Genomic DNA, 17769 nt, shown 5'->3' on the forward strand with positions numbered 1-17769 from the left:
TTAAGGAGAGGAAATTTTCTCTCGATTAAACCTCTTCTTCTCTGCTTCTCGCGTGCGACGGCGCCGATTCTGCCCGAGCGAAGAAATATGAAGCCCTAGCTTCGTCTCCGGCGGCCGGCCAAAGCTTTTCGAGGGGTTCTCTTCACCTCCTTAAGGTCGCCTTGTCGATGGAAGCACGCGGGCACAGAAGAAGCACCACGAGCTTGAGTTTTCCGCGAACCCTAGATTTTCATCTTCGGTTGTAAGTCCAAGAACACGAAGGTGAGTTGCTACTCACCTGCAGTAGGAGTAGTTCCGAGCTTCGATTTGTTTTCCTTGCTTTCGGATTGTGTTTGTACAGAATTTAGTTGTTAGGGATTTAGCCCTCTTTTCTTGCTTGTTTCGAAACATGTAGATGATCTGATCAGTTCAAGCTTTGATTTAGTTCTTCCTTGCCTACGGATCATGTTGTACAGCATTGAAGTTGATTAGGGATTTAGTTTCTTTTCTTGTTTCCGGAATATGCCATGCAGAATTTAGTTGATAAGGATTTAGTAATCTTCCTTTAGTTTTCGAAGCTGCTCTTGTTCCTCCTATTTCCTGGATTCTGTACAGATAGGTGTGGCTTGATTTGGTTGTTGCCTTTTTGGTTCATGAAATTTTGGATACATTGTAGTAGTGTTCAAGCCTTGATCGAAGATGCTTAGTTGGTTCTATTGTTATATAAGTGTATCGGATTATATATAGCCTTGAAAATTTTAGTTTTGTTGTTTAGGCAGTGAGCATGAAAGGAAATAGATTTGTTTATCTCAGTTTTAGATTTTGTTCTTTCTTTCTCCTTGCTGCAATGAAAAAGAACAGCCAAGTGTCAAGCAAATCAAGATTTTTGTGTCAAACATCTAGTTTTCTTTGTGTAGCAGTAGGCGTGCACAACTAATGAAGCATGAGCAGATTTTTAGTTGCATTTAGCTTATAGATTTCTTGTTGATTAGAATAAATTGTCAGATGAACAACCTTTAATCTAAGTGCATAGTATTAGTTTTCTTTGCTATTTAACAAACATGATCAGCCCTATGTTTAGCATTTTCTGTTTAGACCTTTTTGTGCTAATTTAATGAGCATGAATAGTTTTTTTTTAGCATTGGCAGATTCTGTTTATTATTCCAGTAAGCATGAGATTTCCTATTTGTTATTCCAGCAAGAATGAAGTTTTCATTGCTAGTTATTAAGCACGAACAACCTCTAATTTCCAGAAAGCAATTTGTTTCTGTTTAATTACAGTTAGTATATCTTGAGCATGCAATTATTAGTTTCTTTGCTATTTCATAAGCATGAGTTTCTGTCTTTGAGAAGCTATAAGCAAGAAAGACCAATGTCTAGGCTTGATCTCAATTCCAGAAGTTGAATATCAAAAGCGCACACAAAGTGTTTGCGTAAAGGCCAAGTAAGGGCAAGTATAAGGAAGTTATAGTTAAAAGAAAGTATTTTACTTTTAATGGCATGTACCGGACACAAGGTCCAGGACACAAGGTCCATTGGGTGGCCTCCTAGATCGCCCCTAGGCACAAGATCGCCTAGAAGTACCTTAGTAGTTTCGGGATTAGCTACCTCGACTCTTATTAAGGATGCGCGTAAATTGGTACAATGCCGGGCCCAAAAGAAGTTTATTATTATTTTGAAGTATTAAAGTATAAGTTTTGAAACAAATGAAACAAGCTTCAAATATGTTTAGAATTAGAAAGTTTAGTTTCTTGTTATTTGAAGCATGCAGTAGTAGTTTTATTTGTTTCTTGCTATTAGATTATTCAGCATGTTTAGCTTTATTTGCTTTCAGCATGCAGTTATAGTTTTATTCTTGTGAGCGTGAGTAGCTTTACATGTTTAGTATTTCAGTTAGTATGCTTCCTTTATTGGTTTATGAGCATGATTAGCTATACATGTTTAGTATTTCAGTTAGTATGCTTCCTTTGCTATGTATGAGCATGAGTAGCTTTACATGTTAGCATTCAGTTTTAGCATGTTTTTATTTATATACATGCATATCGAGTTTTTGTGAGTTAGATAGCGCTCACTAAGCTTTATGCTTATAGTTTGCATTTCCTCCTACTGCAGATAAAGGGAAAGGAAAGATACAGTGAAGAAAGGCGACAAGGAGATGCAAGAGAAGTGTGTGATGTGTGGACTATGGAGATCCTTGGGACTTAGCTAAAGAACTTACTTAGTTTAAGAATATGTTTAGTTTAATTTTTTATTAAGTTGATAAGAAAATTTTGTAGTAAAAAGTTATGTTTCCACTGTTGGAGTTTTATTCGTTTACCATTGCTAGATTAGTTTTATTTTAAGTTGTTGTGTCTTATTAAACTGCGTGGGTCTTTGATATATTTCCAGCCGCCTGTGGCTGAGTATATATGTATGTTTTGTTGAATATGGTCACCGGTATAGGGGAGATTCTGTCGAAATTTTTCGATAGGGTTTCCATGTGTTTTTAATTATACCGGTTAAATAGAGTTTGTAGATAAGTAACGGTCATCCTTAGAGAGTAGTAGTAGTAGTAAGAAGGGTGGTCGTTACATTTTTTTTTAATGTTAGACTTTTAAAAATTGGAAAATGACCCTAGAGAGCTTGGAATGACACGAAACAAGTTTCTATGAGCTCGTATCGATCTCCTGATCTTATTAGTATGGTCAAACATATTTTTATACAAATACACTAACGTTTATAAATTTTTTATCCTGAACGAGTAATAAATATTTAATTTTTGTTCCAAAATTTTATAAACATCAGTGTATTTGTATAAAATTATGTTTAACCCTACTAAAAAGACTATGAGATCGATACGAGCCCATAAAAACTTGTTTCATACCATTCCGAGCTCTCTAGGATCATCTTTCAATTTTTAAAAGTCTAACTTTAAAAAAAAAACAATTAGGGACGAATTTAAAATTTCGTCCCTAAATTTTGCGACGAACTTCAGAGTTCGTCCCAGATTAGGGACGAATTTCTAAGTTCGTTGCAAAATTTAATTTCTTCAAAAATCAAAATAAATACGTATAAAATATGGAAGGTGGACGTAGAGAACTCGGAATCGTACGAAACAAGTTCCTATGGGTTCGTATCGATCTCATGATCACATTGATGGCCTCAAACAATTTTTTCACCAAATATATTGAAGTTAATAAATTTTTTAAAATGAAATATCTAATCCTTGTCCAAAAAATCTATAAATATCAGTATATTGGGTGAAAATTATGTTTCATGCCATTTTTGAGATCAGGAAGAATGATAGGAACCTATAGACACTTATTTCGTATGATTCCAAACTCTATACGATCATCTTTCAATTTTATGAAGTATTATTTGAAAAATATATAAATATATATTTTGGGATGAATTTAGAAATTCGTCCCTAATTTGGGACGAACGGATTTCGTCCCAAATTTGCCCTAATATTCCCGATCCATTCCAAAATTCCCTATCTCCTCTTCTCTTCTCAACTCGGTGACGGCAGCAGCGCGTAATCCCTCTTCTTCGTCGATGTCTCCGGCAGGTAAGTTTCATTACTCTCCCCTCACCTCTCCGGCATTTTCGGCACACTGCGGCCAGCCGTGCCTCGTCGGCGCGGCTGGCCTTGCACGGCAACTGCGGGGCGCTGGATCTGGCCTTGGCTGGCCCGCTGGCGACCAGGGTCGGCCACCGGTGGCCCAGGCGGCTGCTGGTTGGCCAGGAGGGCCGCTGGCGGCCGATCGCCGCCCCTTGGGCCGCTGTGGCCCCCTGGCCGCTACCAGGCCGGGGTGGCCGCTGCCGGCCCCTAGGTGCACCGAATGCATACTGCCTTCAGGGACTATGAGAGGAGTTACGACGCCCACATCGCAGGGTCACTTCACTATGCCAGTGACACTTTCTCAGAGAGGATGTCGGACCTCGCCCACGCTGTCAAGGGCAAGGACACCCTAGTCTTTCATTCCGCCCTCAGCCAGGTCGCCCCTTTTCTTCTCTTGTCAATTGTTGTGGCTGGCGCATTGGTGGTCAACTCCACTGCTGTGCGTGGTGGTTTTAGGTGCGTTTACGCACCGGGATTCACTGGAGATGGTTTTGCTGGGGGCACTGGATGTCTTAAATGTGAGATTGCTGGACTCGAGTCATTATTTATATTCACTGCCTTACATTCCAATACAACAAACAAACAAAAAGAAAGGTAGCATTTTGATTTGTTGCTTTTCTTTCCCGTTTTTGTATATAGCTTGTTTTCTCTCAATAGGTTTCATTACGATGGTTTACTTGTTCGAATCTTTTGCTAACTAAGTATTCTATTACTATGTTTTTTTTCTATTACTAAGATTTTTGTAAACAAAATTTAATTTCATTTAAAGCTTGTAGCAATGATCCTCAAGATGAGAATGACATAGGGTGCTACAAGGGGAGGTTTTGCATAAAAAGAATGGTTATTCTTGCTGGTACGTGCCCATTATCTATCTTGTTTCAATTGTATATTTTTACATCTCCGGATCTTGCTGGCACCTCAGAATGAATATTGCTTCTGAAATTGCAAGTGCCCTTGCATACCTGTAATACGAAATATCAATATCAAATTATATTGAAGATCTCAAGACCAGTGACATACTTATAGACACTTATTATTCTGCCAAAGTTACTGGTTTCAAGTTCCTCAAATCTGGACTTGTCGATGGATCCTACTCATTCGTGGTCTCTCATGATACTTATGCCATCTACAGCCTTAGTCTTATATTACTTGAACTAATCATGGGCTCCAAACCTGGAAATCTTTCAGATACAATCTTGCCTAAGATTGAAAGTAACAAGTTTCCTGAGATTGTGGATCCAACATGTGCAGACAACATGTGCAGCAATAGCAGAATAAAGCCTAAACTAGAGGTGACATTTTCAAACTCTAGCCTTTTGCAGATGGTATTGATGTCTCCTGATAACATGCATGCTTCCTTTGTCCAGAATACAAACTAGAACATATCAGAGATGACCATTCATCGGAGATGTGTATTCCTTTTGAGGTATTGTATGCATGTATGGATGAACATGACACCCCCTCTAATGTGTATTAATTTTCTACTGCCATTGTTATTTAGATCCTAAACCTTTTCTAAGTTCTTATGGTTGAGTTTGACGTTATAGGAAACTTTCTATGTGCTTGTATACTTTTCGTACTCTGACATTGTTGATATATTTAACTTCTATGAATAATTATTGTGTGTTTCCATACAGGAAAGAAGTTTGAAGGTGATTGTGTTGAAGGCAACCGGACAAGCAATCAAAAAAGTTGTAGCTGCTATTGGAATTATCAAGGTGGAAGTTTTACTTGTTTGTTTGTATATTTTTTACTCTACTAATCCATGTAAATTTAGCTATATATGTTTTGATACTTTTATTATGTCATGGAACATTTGATACATATATTTTTGATTACATGACCTACACATTTTTTTTAACGCTTAGTTATAAGTTTCATTTCATTTATGTATATGTTTCATACAAATAAGGATGAATAATATTTTTTACCATTAAGCCTTGGATATATTATGATAATGATTTAAGTTTTGTTTAATTTGTTCTAAATGTTAGATATGGATATCATTGATATGTTAGATATATTTTTTTTTGTTATAAATGTTACTTATTATTTATTTGTAATTTGATGCAGGAAAAGAAGAAAGGAAAAGAAGGCGAATGAAGCTCGGGATGATGATTTGTATTGTCCTTTTTTTTTTTTTGCTTTGGATGTCTTGTTAGATTTGTTGTTTGGATTATGACTTGTTGACCTTTGTATGTTGCATATTATATGACTTGTTTGGATATTGTTTATTTGTGTATGAATATGATGTGTTTAATTTTGAATGACTTCTTGGAATGTTGATATGGATGTTTTGAATATGTTTAATTGAATGTGTTGATGTATTTGATATGTAAATATGTAAACAGGATAAAAGAAAAAAGAGGGGAGATGTTGGAATTTTTTCTTGTTTTGGGACAAAATTTGTGACTAAATCTTTTCATTGCAAAATTATCATAAATTTGGGATGATATTTGGGACGAATTTTGGGATGAATCTAAATTTGTCACAGATTTGGGATGAAACTTTATTTTCTTGTTGAATTTTTTCTAGATTTTCATCCCAAATCAACGACGAATTGTGGGACGAATCCAAATTCGTCCCAAATTTGGGACGAACCTAAATTCGTCCCAAAATTCATCGCAAATTTGGGATGAAAATCTATTTTTGTCGCAAATCTATGATGGTAAATTTTTTTGTCGCAAATCTATGAAGGTAAATTTTTTTTTGGGCCGAGCTTTTTCACAACGAAATGAGATTTTCGTCCTAAATCTGCGATGAATTTTGGGACGAAAATAAAATTCGTTGCAGAATTTACAACGAATTTTTAACTTTTCATCACAAAAATTAGCAACGACAGATTAGCGACGATTATATTTTCGTCCCAAAATTTGCCGCAAAAATTTTTTCAACAATTTTTTTTTAAAATTCGTCCCAAAATCCTATTTTTTTTGTTGTGTATATATATATACCATGAACATTTTAATTGAAGAAAATTAAAATTAAATAAAGGATGTTAATCTCTTTCCTTCATGGCTTTTATCAATCACTCACATCAACGATTTAGATCAAAAATCATAGATTTGTAACTTATTTCCTATAATTGTTTCTTATATGGATTAATCCATCCAAGTGTGTAGTATTTGCTAGGTAATAGAAAAATGGGGATGACTCGTCGATCAAACAAGTGTGACTAACGGTTCCTCTAGCAAATGATGCAACGTTGCAGGTAGCAGGTATTAACATTCCGCATATGCATTCTTGGTGTTCCACTTTACATCTTGTTATCGTGTTGGATAATCTGTTGAAGATTTTAGAAAATTAGTTGAATTTAAATATACCATAATAAATTCAACATATCTGTCGAGATAACCTGAACAGATAATCTCAGGCTGTCGGTAGGGGTTAATTTATGCCAAGTACTGATTGCAGAGTGGATGAGCGCTTGAGCGGTCAGATCGGTTGATCGGGTAGTACGATCGAGTCGCAGATCAGGCTGAGTGACCAACCAAGCAGATAGGCCGAGCAAGCAATCGGGCGAGCAAGCAAGCGTACAACTGAGCGGACCGAGGGAGCGGCTAGGCAAGCGACCGTACAACCGAGTGGGCCGAGGGAGCTGCGGGGCGAGTGACCGGTCGGGCGAGTGACCGTACAGGCGAGCGAACTGAGGCCTGCGATGGACGCAATTTCCTTGAAACAGATTCTCCCCACCTCCGGCTATGCTTCGAGGCTTTCTTGGGTTGTCTGTTTCTCAGGATATAATGGCTAACCGTGATCCCACCAAGCACTGATGGTCACCGTTAACTGAGAGGTACTCGACTGCAAACACGAGTACTCCACCGAGCAAGTTGCACGACAAAGGCGGAGGGGGAACGTAGGCGAAGAGCTTTAGCTTTTTTTGTGTGTAACCTTTTACTTGTGATCGTAGCCTCCTTATATAGCAGCTAAGACCAATTAACAACATTAATGATTATTACTCCAACGTTTCACTCTGCGTTAATGTTACTTCGGCGTTTCACTCTGCATTAATCTTCAATTTAATGCATTTGTTACACACTTATATAAACATCAAAAGGATTTATGTGGCAAAACATTGGTTCATTCCACTTGGGCAAATTTTGCCCTAACCGGTCCAGTATTTGGCACGTGTAAGTCATGCTCGCACACGAGCCAACTTGGTTCAATACAATCTGGGTCGTTGATCTGCACTCCCCCTGTGCACCCATGCATGAGAGAGAGTCTCTTCCCATGCCTAGTTCACACCATCAATGCATGTGAATCAATATAAATCAATCAATATGTCTTGAAACTCTAATGTGGGACTATAGTCCCATTCACAATGAAACTTCCTTCCGTCCTTCCTCTTCCCCCTATGGATTTCTGTGGGGTCGGACCCAGGGGCCGCTAAGGTGATGGTTCCACTTTTTTTTGCAACATATATCCAACAACTATTTCAAATCGCTTATTTAAAGCAACCATTCATTTACTTATCGTTAGTTTTTCATTGTCACACAAGTACCGTGAAAGGAAATGGATTTGACTCATTAACTTTTAGATTGTATTCTAAGGCTTTGTTCTTGTTCTCGGGGTTATAGTTGTTAGGCCCAAAAGTAGCTAGAGGGGGGGAGGGGTGAATAGCTCGTCGCGTGCTCGATGCTCGTCGTTGCTTGTTTCTTCAAAGATGTGCAGCGGAAATTACAGGAAACAACTACAACAACGCTAACACGGTTGGTTTACTTGGTATCCACCTCACAAGAGGTGACTAGTCCAAGGATCCACACCAACTCACACACCCTCCACTATGAACAACACTCCTTTGTGGTAACTACCAAAGACGGAGAAGCCCTACAAGTTCACACTACAAGAAGAAAGGGAAAGGATACACAAATACAAGCAAAAGCTTACGATGAGTATAGAAAACCCTAACCCTAGCTTTCTTCTTTAGCTGTAGATCCGCCTCTTGACTTGGAGAACCTCCAAGAACCTTCAAGAACTGGCGATCTGATCTTTGTGGAGAAGCTGTGGAAGCGCTGTGAAGATCTGAGATGAATCATGAGAGTTCTGCTGTAGCCATCGCACGCCTGCAGCTCAAATACGATGCAACGGTCGGATCCCGATCAATTCGAAAGCTCCCAATCGATCGGGGAGGCTTTGGATCGATCCACGGATCGATCCAGAGCGCCTCTGTGCTCTAGGAAAACGCCTGGATCGATCCACGGATCGATCCAGCGCTTATCGCGCGAACAGCAGCGTCCCAATCGATCCACTGATCGATTGGGACCTCTGGATCGATCCACTGATCGATCCAGAGGCTTTCTGTTCGCTGGGAAAAGCCTGGATCGATCCACTGATCGATCCAGAGGCTTTCTGTTCGCTGGGAAGAGCCTGGATCGATCCACTGATCGATCCAGATCTTGGATCGATCCACTGATCAACCCAGCTCTTGGTTTTTGCCCAAAACCAAGTCCCAAGCCTCTCAAACCAACATTCGGTCAACCTAGACCTGTTGGTTCATCATGCCTAGCATCTGGTCACTCCCTTGACCTGCCATGACTCCCCACCAAGTGTCTGGTCAATTCCTTTGACCCACTTGGACTTTTCTCTTCGTGCCAAGTATCCGGTCACTCCTTTGACCTACTTGGACTTCCCACCAAGTGTCCGGTCAATTCCTTTGACCCACTTGGACTTTTCTCTTCGTGCCAAGTATCCGGTCACTCCATTGACCTACTTGGACTTCCCACCAAGTGTCCGGTCAATTCCTTTGACCCACTTGGACTTTTCTCTTCGTGCCAAGTATCCGGTCACTCCATTGACCTACTTGGGCTTCCACCAGATGTCTGGTCAACCTTGACCCATCTGGATTTCCTCATGCCAAGTATCCAGTCAATCCTTTGACCTACTTGGACTTCCCAACACCAGATGTCCGAGCATCCTTGATCCATCTGGATTTTCCCTTGCCTGGCTTCACTCACCAGGACTTTCACCTAGCTTCATTCACTAGGATTTCCATCTGTCTGGCTTCACTCACCAGGACTTTCCTTCTGCCTAACATTCCAGTTAGGACTTCTCTTCTGCCTGGCTTCACTCACCAGGACTTTCCTTCTGCCTAATATTCCAGTTAAGACTTTCCAGTCAAGTATCTGGTCAACCTTGACCTACTTGACTCTTCTTTAAACAGCTGATCAGAATCTCCCCACATGAACAACTGCACCTGCATTGTCCATGTGTCTACTTGTATTGTCAAACATCGAAACTATGACCAAGACTCAAGCTTGGTCAACTCAGTCAATCTTGACCTAAAGGATATTGCACCAACAATCTCCCCCTTTTTGATGTTTGACAATACCTTTAAGTTAGAACCACTTTGAGTTAAGCTAATTCCATAGCCTTAACTCTCTTCATGCCAAAGTATGAATGTTGGTTCCTTTCATTTTCCCCCTATGATCTCCCCCATAGGTAATGAAGGCCTAACTTAACCATACATTCTCCCCCTATTGACACACATCAAACCATGCCCCATTATTGGGCACACATCAACAAGTTCACTTGTTGAAAAACTCTCCCCCTGAAGAGTTGCTCATCGTTATTCACAACTTCACTCGTTGTGATCAACACGATAATGAAGGTCTCATACCCTTCATTTTCCCTACATTCTCCTTCAATATAGATAAATGCCCAACCTTGAGCATGTTCTTAACGGAAGGTTAACCACCTTCCAGGGTTTATGAAAGATAATTTTCATGTCTTTAAAGAGTCCCTCCCCCTAAAGACATGGTGGTAGCTTTTGTCATTGCACCAACAATGACTTGGAATCCCTAAACCTTTAGGAAACCCAGATTTAGAAGATTTGAGGTTCAAATATTCAAAATTTGAAACAAACCTCAACCTTAACTTCACTTTTGTCTTCCTTAACCAATCCATCCTTGTTTTCAACATGAAAACACCCTTTCTAAGTATACAAATGTATTTTGAGGGGTTAGGAATGGTTACATAGACTAAAATAGGTTCACAATGCTGAAATCAGGCCTTCTCAGCCAAAATCAGCAACCTGGATCGATTGGAGTTGGGTTCCAATCGATTCAACCTATTTGAATTGATCCACTGATCGATTCTTGATGTGTGGATCGATCCACTGATCGATCCAGCGAGCTTCTGCTCGCGAGAATTGCCTTCTGAATCGATTCACGGATCGATTCAGAAACTTCAATCGATCCAGGGATCGATTGAAGCTCTGATAGTTGCTGAAATTCAAAATCAGCCAACTTCAGAAATCCCTAGAGAATTCTACAAAAATCCAAAAATCATGAAATTTCGTGTACACATTATTTAGGGCATACTTGATCATGGAAAAATAGTTTTCTATGAAAATACATCATATTTTCAAAAATTTGACACAAACTTGAAAACTTGCTAAAACTTTAGTGTTTTCTACAAGTTTGTGTCTAACTATTCAATGGTGATTACTATCAAAAGATAGCCTTCACCAAGGTTTTCCAAAAGTATTTTAAAACAATTTTCAAAACCAATATCTCATCACATTCCTTGGGCTTAATGCACATTACTTGCACATTAGCTTTCCCAATGATGAGAAAACACATAACTATGTGTTTTGATGAACCTAAAACTCAAAAGAATGCACTAAATCAACATTTTGAGTTTTGTTCATCTTCCTAACATCTCACTTGTATCTAATGTGCACTAAAACACATACAAGTCACCTTATAGTTCTTGTGAGATGTGATATTTTGGTTTTGCCCTATTCTAGGGATCATGCATATCTATCTAGGCATTTTAGAGATATTGGACATCCATCTAGGATGTCACTTGTTAATAAGTGTTGTTAAATGTCATTTGTCCTTAATTACAAGGAATTAAACTTAATGCATGATTATGTTATGGCATACATCCAAAGGAAATAATTTTCAAAAGAAAATATCCTATAACTACATGATGTATGAATGTCATGACATGGTATTTTTGGATTTTTCATAATATGATTTGAATGTAAAAATAAATATGATATTATGGCATATGATGGGCAAACGATCATGGCAAAGTTTAGCATAAATAAATAATATACCTAGATTACCTATCTAAGTATCCTTAACCACTTAGCTAACTCAAAATATATCACTTGTTTTCATTTAAAACGTTAGACCTAGATTGCCCTAAATGCTTCAAAGAAATGTCAGAACCTAAATTGACATTTCTATTTCTCTTGATTTGTTTATGCCACTTAAAATTAAGCATATCCTCAAATGTTGGCATATTCCATTTTTCTTCAAGAGTAATCACATAAATCAAGGCCCAGATTGCCTTAAATTTCTAAGAGAATACCAAAAGCCCAACTTGGTATATCTCTAGGTTTTCCCAATTTATGCCATTTTAAAATGAAATCAATACTTCTCCAATTTGGCACATTTTACTCTTTCAAGGAGTAAGCAATAATTTCATATCTTTTTCAAAGGTTAACAAAAACCTTGAAAAAGCTCTTTGAGTGTCAATTTCCTCAAAGTTGGGTTAACTACCCTTCTTCTTAGAGTTGACACTCTCTAACCCATTTATGGGGTAGAGAAAATGCTCTTAGGAACCCAACACCTATTGGTGCTCCTTGGGTGCTCTAGGTACTCACTAGGGATAGCTTCCCTAGATACCTTCCTAGTGACCTTGTTTGGCTTCTTGGAAGCCTTGGTCACTTTTTCTAGGCCAACCCTAGGGATTTCCTCCCTTGTGACCTTCTTTGTGACTTTCTTTGACTTCTTTGAAGTCTTAGTCACATTGGTGGCAAAAATACTCTTAGGGATAGCCTCCCTAGTATTTTTGGCTTTCCCACTAGACCTAGGGTTGGTTCCATAACTATATGGAACCCTATGGTAAGAGATTTCATCCTTCTTGGCCTTTGGTTTGTATCCCAAACCTCTATGACCATTAGATGACTTTGATACTCCTAAGCCTAGGTTATGCTCATTTTGCCCTAATAGAATATTTTCCATCCTTCTTAGGGTCTTTTCCATTTTATCAAGCCTTGACCTCAAGACTTGATTTTCCCTCACTAAGTCCTTAGTATTTGATTTTTCATTTAATTCATGAGCATTTTTATTCTTGGGCTTGTATCTATTTTCCTTAGTGTTCTTGCCCAAGTTTCTATCTACTTTCCTGACCTTAGGTTGGGTAGTCTTGGCATGAAAGGCTATATGTTTTTCTTTAATCCTATCATGCCTTCTATTTTCATGGTAAATTACATTAAAATGATATAAATTTGACCTAGCATGCTTTTTACCATAATTTAAAGAGGTAGGCTCAATAAATGTTACCTTCTTCTTTACCTTGGAGGCTCCCCCTTGACTAGTGCCTCCATGAGCCTTGGCCAACTTCTTCCCCTTAGAGCATTGACTTCGGTAATGCCCCTTTTGATTGCAAGAAAAGCATATAATATGCTCCTTGCTCTTCTTTGTTGTGGGGATGGTCTCCTTGGGCTTCACATTGCCCTTTTCTGCCACTTGGTCCTTCTTCTTGGCCAATTTAGGGCATTTACTTTTGTAATGCCCATGTTCCCTACATTCAAAGCATATGATATGATTTTTATTATTAATTGAAATTTTTATACCTTTTTGTGTAGGGATGACACTTTCTCCTTTTGATCCGGAGGTTGAAGCTTCCTCTTGATCAAAACTTGATTCTCCTCCATTTGTCTTTGCTTTGCTCGTGGAGGTGGAAGCTTCTTCCTCTTCCTCTTCTCTTGACCCGGATGTAGAAGCTTCTCCTTCTTCTTGATCCGGCGTCACCAAGGATTGCCCCCCCTCAATCCTAGAGGTGGAGGCTTCATCATCTTGTACATGGAATAAGGAGTATGCTCCCTCCTTGTTCCCTTCATTGCATTCCCTCGAAGATGAAGCTTCTTCTTGGACTTCATCTTTGGAGGTTGGACATCTCTCAACCTCGGAGTCCTCCTCTTGATCTTGCTCCAATGAGTCACCCTCTTTGGATTCCTCTTGATTTGGTACAGTGGAGGGTTCTTCATGGATTGTTGCCAATTTGCTCCAAAGCTCCTTAGCATCATTGAATTCTCCGATTTGAGCCAAAATATTGCTTGGCAATAAATTGACCAATAACTTGGTCACTTTATCGTTTGTCTCGCTTCTTTGAATTTGCTCTTGGCTCCACTTGCTCCTTCTAAGAGTTTTACCCTTTGAGTTTCTTGGAGCCTCGAAGCCTTCCATTAGAGCAAACCATTGCTCTATCTCCACCATCAAGAAGTTTTCAATCCTTGATTTCCAAAGATTGAAGCTTGTAGATGTGTAAGGTGGAGCCACCCTTGTGTCACATCCAAGTCCATCTTGGAATTGCATCTTGAAGTTGAGCTTCTTGAATTCTTTGACTTGAAGAATTTGCTTCAACTTCTTCACCCTCTAGCTTTGCTTGTTTTGTTTGCCCCTTCCGGCGATGATTCCGGTGAAGAGCAACCTTGCTCTAATACCACTTGTTAGGCCCAAAAGTAGCTAGAGGGGGGAGGGTGAATAGCTCGTCGCGTGCTCGATGCTCGTCGTTGCTTGTTTCTTCAAAGATGTGCAGCGGAAATTACAGGAAACAACTACAACAACGCTAACACGGTTGGTTTACTTGGTATCCACCTCACAAGAGATGACTAGTCCAAGGATCTACACCAACTCACACACCCTCCACTATGAACAACACTCCTTTGTGGTAACTACCAAAGACGGAGAAGCCCTACAAGTTCACACTACAAGAAGAAAGGGAAAGGATACACAAATACAAGCAAAAGCTTACGATGAGTACAGAAAACCCTAACCCTAGCTTTATTCTTTAGCTGTAGATCCGCCTCTTGACTTGGAGAACCTCCAAGAACCTTCAAGAACTGGCGATCTGATCTTTGTGGAGAAGCTGTGGAAGCGCTGTGAAGATCTGAGATGAATCGTGAGAGTTCTGCTGCAGCCATCGCACGCCTGCAGCTCAAATACGATGCAACGGTCGGATCCCGATCGATTCGAAAGCTCCCAATCGATCGGGGAGGCTTTGGATCGATCCACGGATCGATCCAGAGCGCCTTTGTGCTCTAGGAAAACGCCTGGATCGATCCACGGATCGATCCAGCGCTTATCGCGCGAACAGCAGCGTCCCAATCGATCCACTGATCGATTGGGACCTCTGGATCGATCTACTGATCGATCCAGAGGCTTTCTGTTCGCTGGGAAAAGCCTGGATCGATCCACTGATCGATCCAGAGGCTTTCTGTTCGCTGGGAAGAGCCTGGATCGATCCACTGATCGATCCAGATCTTGGATCGATCCACTGATCAACCCAGCTCTTGGTTTTTGCCCAAAACCAAGTTCCAAGCCTCTCAAACCAACATTCGGTCAACCTAGACCTGTTGGTACATCATGCCTAGCATCTGGTCACTCCCTTGACCTGCCAGGACTCCCCACCAAGTGTCTGGTCAATTCCTTTGACCCACTTGGACTTTTCTCTTCGTGCCAAGTATCCGGTCACTCCTTTGACCTACTTGGACTTCCCACCAAGTGTCCGGTCAATTCCTTTGACCCACTTGAACTTTTCTCTTCGTGCCAAGTATCCGGTCACTTCATTGACCTACTTGGACTTCCCACCAAGTGTCCGGTCAATTCCTTTGACCCACTTGGACTTTTTTCTCTTCGTGCCAAGTATCCGGTCACTCCATTGACCTACTTGGGCTTCCACCAGATGTCTGGTCAACCTTGACCCATCTGGATTTCCTCATGCCAAGTATCCAGTCAATCCTTTGACCTACTTGGACTTCCCAACACTAGATGTCCGAGCATCCTTGATCCATCTGGATTTTCCCTTGCCTGGCTTCACTCACCAGGACTTTCACCTAGCTTCACTCACTAGGATTTCCATCTGCCTGGCTTCACTCACCAGGACTTTCCTTCTACCTAACATTCCAGTTAGGACTTCTCTTCTGCCTGGCTTCACTCACCAGGACTTTTCTTCTGCCTAATATTCCAGTTAGGACTTTCCTGTCAAGTATCTGGTCAACCTTGACCTACTTGACTCTTCTTTAAACAGCTGATCAGAAGCTCCCCACATGAACAACTGCACCTGCATTGTCCATGTGTCTACTTGTATTGTCAAACATCGAAACTATGACCAAGACTCAAGCTTGGTCAACTCAGTCAATCTTGACCTAAAGGATATTGCACCAACAATAGTGTCACGGTAGGACATCCAGATTGTCACACAGACATCCACAATTCGATCCCTAGCTATGACATATTTGCAGGAATTTTTCCTCCAAATGAGGAGCGTAATCAAAAGATGTTAGGATCTTGGACTGCTCGCCACGCATGCTTCCCGATTTACCCTAGTGTTTAGTGGAAAAATTTCATAGGACCAAATCGATCATCCCAGATATAATCAATAAAACTAATTGAAATTATCATTTTATTTTGTTTACCTTTCAGTGGGACTGTGAGTTATTCAAGCTGATTTATTGTTGGCATATTTTTTAACTACTTCATCAATCATATATAAACAAAAAAAATGGTGGACAAGTTATAATTATATATTGTCTGCTGGACTTGACACGGGTTCTACAATTTTTACTCTTTTGTTTAGCGTCTCTTTTCAATTTCAAGATATATATGGAGTGGACTGATTGGAAGTAGAATTAGATAATTATTGTCCATTGGCAAAATGTCTCACAATGAATGATATTATTGTCGAAGGTTATCCCATAATCTAGTGATGATATTTGTTATTAAATTAAAATATTTCAGCATGCTTTTTAAAATTTATTACTTTGTTTAATTTTATAGTTGCCGATTTTGTTTTATTCAGCAGCAACAGTTTTGGTGGAATTTTAATTTCACTTTATATTTAAATTTTCAAGGCATAAATTTTTTACTTATTTTATTAAGAAATAGTTCGTGGATAAATATTTTACTTAACCATCATCCTCACACATGATTTTTTAATATATATATATATATATATATATAGAGTATTGATATTGTGCGCGACGTTGCACAGTACGCAACTGTGCGTGTCGCGCACAATATCAGCATTTTATATTTTTTTAAAAATTTTTTTTAGTTTTTTGAATTTAAAAAATTCAACATTTCCTTATTTAAAATTTAATATATAGATATATCCCCTAAAAACATTACAATACTCAATAAATACTTAAATTAATTTTATTTTAATTTTTTTAAACCAAACACTATAACCTAATTAGAAAATCTAAACCCTATAGGTAAAATCTAAAAAAAATAACTTTAATACTATACCCAAAGCCTGAACCCTATAAATAAAATAGTAAAAAAAAATTTAATTAATTTTTAATTTAAAATTTTAAAAATTTAAAAATATATATAAAAAAAAACAAAAAAAAGTTGATATTGTGCGCAACACGTACAGTATCAATACTATATATATATATATATATATATATATATATTTATTTATTTATTTATTTAAAAATAATCCAACTAAACTTTAATTTGAGCCTCCAACTTTAAGCCAGGTATAAATAATATAATGCATGTATCAAAATTGATTGGCCTTACGTGCCGTGTCAAATCCTAGCTTGGGCACAGTTTGATTGTTCATCGTAAATCCTAACTCAATTGGGTCATACCTGACTAGGTCAAACGCTGGTCGACTTAAACTCTTTTAATAATATAATATAAAATATAACATTGCCAATAAATATTACTATCAAAATACATGCATCAAAAAAAAATATATATATATATATATATATATATAATCCAACTAAACTTTAATTTGAGCCTCCAACTTTGAGCCAGGTATAAATAATATAATGCATGTATCAAAATTGATTGGCCTTATGTGCCGTGTCAAATCCTAGCTCGGGCACAGTTTGATTGCTCATTGTAAATCCTAACTCAATTGGATCATACCTGACTAGGTCAAACGCTAATCAACCCAAACTCTTTTAATAATATAATATAAAATATAACATTACCAATAAATATTACTATCAAAATACATGCATCAAAATAATACTGAGCTTGGTCAATACATATTATTTATATGCATTATTGATTCTTTTCTATTAAAATTGAAGGAGACCGTGACATCGAGCCGTCAAAATTATATATTTTTTTAGTTGATTCGTTCAATGTTATCCTTGGCTCTTTAATTATTGTTTAAATTGAACATGTACGTCTCTAGCTAGTCTTTTGATG

At 38.6% G+C, this 17769-nt stretch overlaps 2 protein-coding genes across 9 annotated transcripts in view; both read left to right on the top strand.

Annotated features, from left to right (window-relative positions):
* Nucleotides 1-17769, top strand: part of LOC122045235 (histone chaperone ASF1B-like) — a 79538-nt gene that overhangs the window by 46526 nt on the left and 15243 nt on the right. The gene's annotated exons all lie outside the window — the stretch shown is intronic.
* On the top strand, nucleotides 3388-5847 carry LOC122045236. Of its 8 annotated transcripts, XM_042605371.1 has the most exons (7): nucleotides 3388-3526; nucleotides 3853-4174; nucleotides 4357-4433; nucleotides 4769-4872; nucleotides 4948-5006; nucleotides 5218-5298; nucleotides 5654-5847. In XM_042605371.1, exons 1-5 carry the CDS (start codon nucleotides 3514-3516, stop codon nucleotides 4957-4959), a joined length of 528 nt encoding a protein of 175 aa, XP_042461305.1. In that variant the 5' UTR covers nucleotides 3388-3513; the 3' UTR covers nucleotides 4960-5006; nucleotides 5218-5298; nucleotides 5654-5847. The 8 variants fall into 8 exon arrangements, 5 of the variants coding, with proteins under 5 accessions (XP_042461305.1, XP_042461304.1, XP_042461306.1 ...); XR_006129949.1 differs by having other exon boundaries at nucleotides 3395-4098; XM_042605370.1 differs by having other exon boundaries at nucleotides 3395-4174; nucleotides 4948-5019.

This window comes from Zingiber officinale, chromosome 2B, assembly GCF_018446385.1.
Source record: "Zingiber officinale cultivar Zhangliang chromosome 2B, Zo_v1.1, whole genome shotgun sequence".
NCBI classification, from domain to species: domain Eukaryota; kingdom Viridiplantae; phylum Streptophyta; class Magnoliopsida; order Zingiberales; family Zingiberaceae; genus Zingiber; species Zingiber officinale.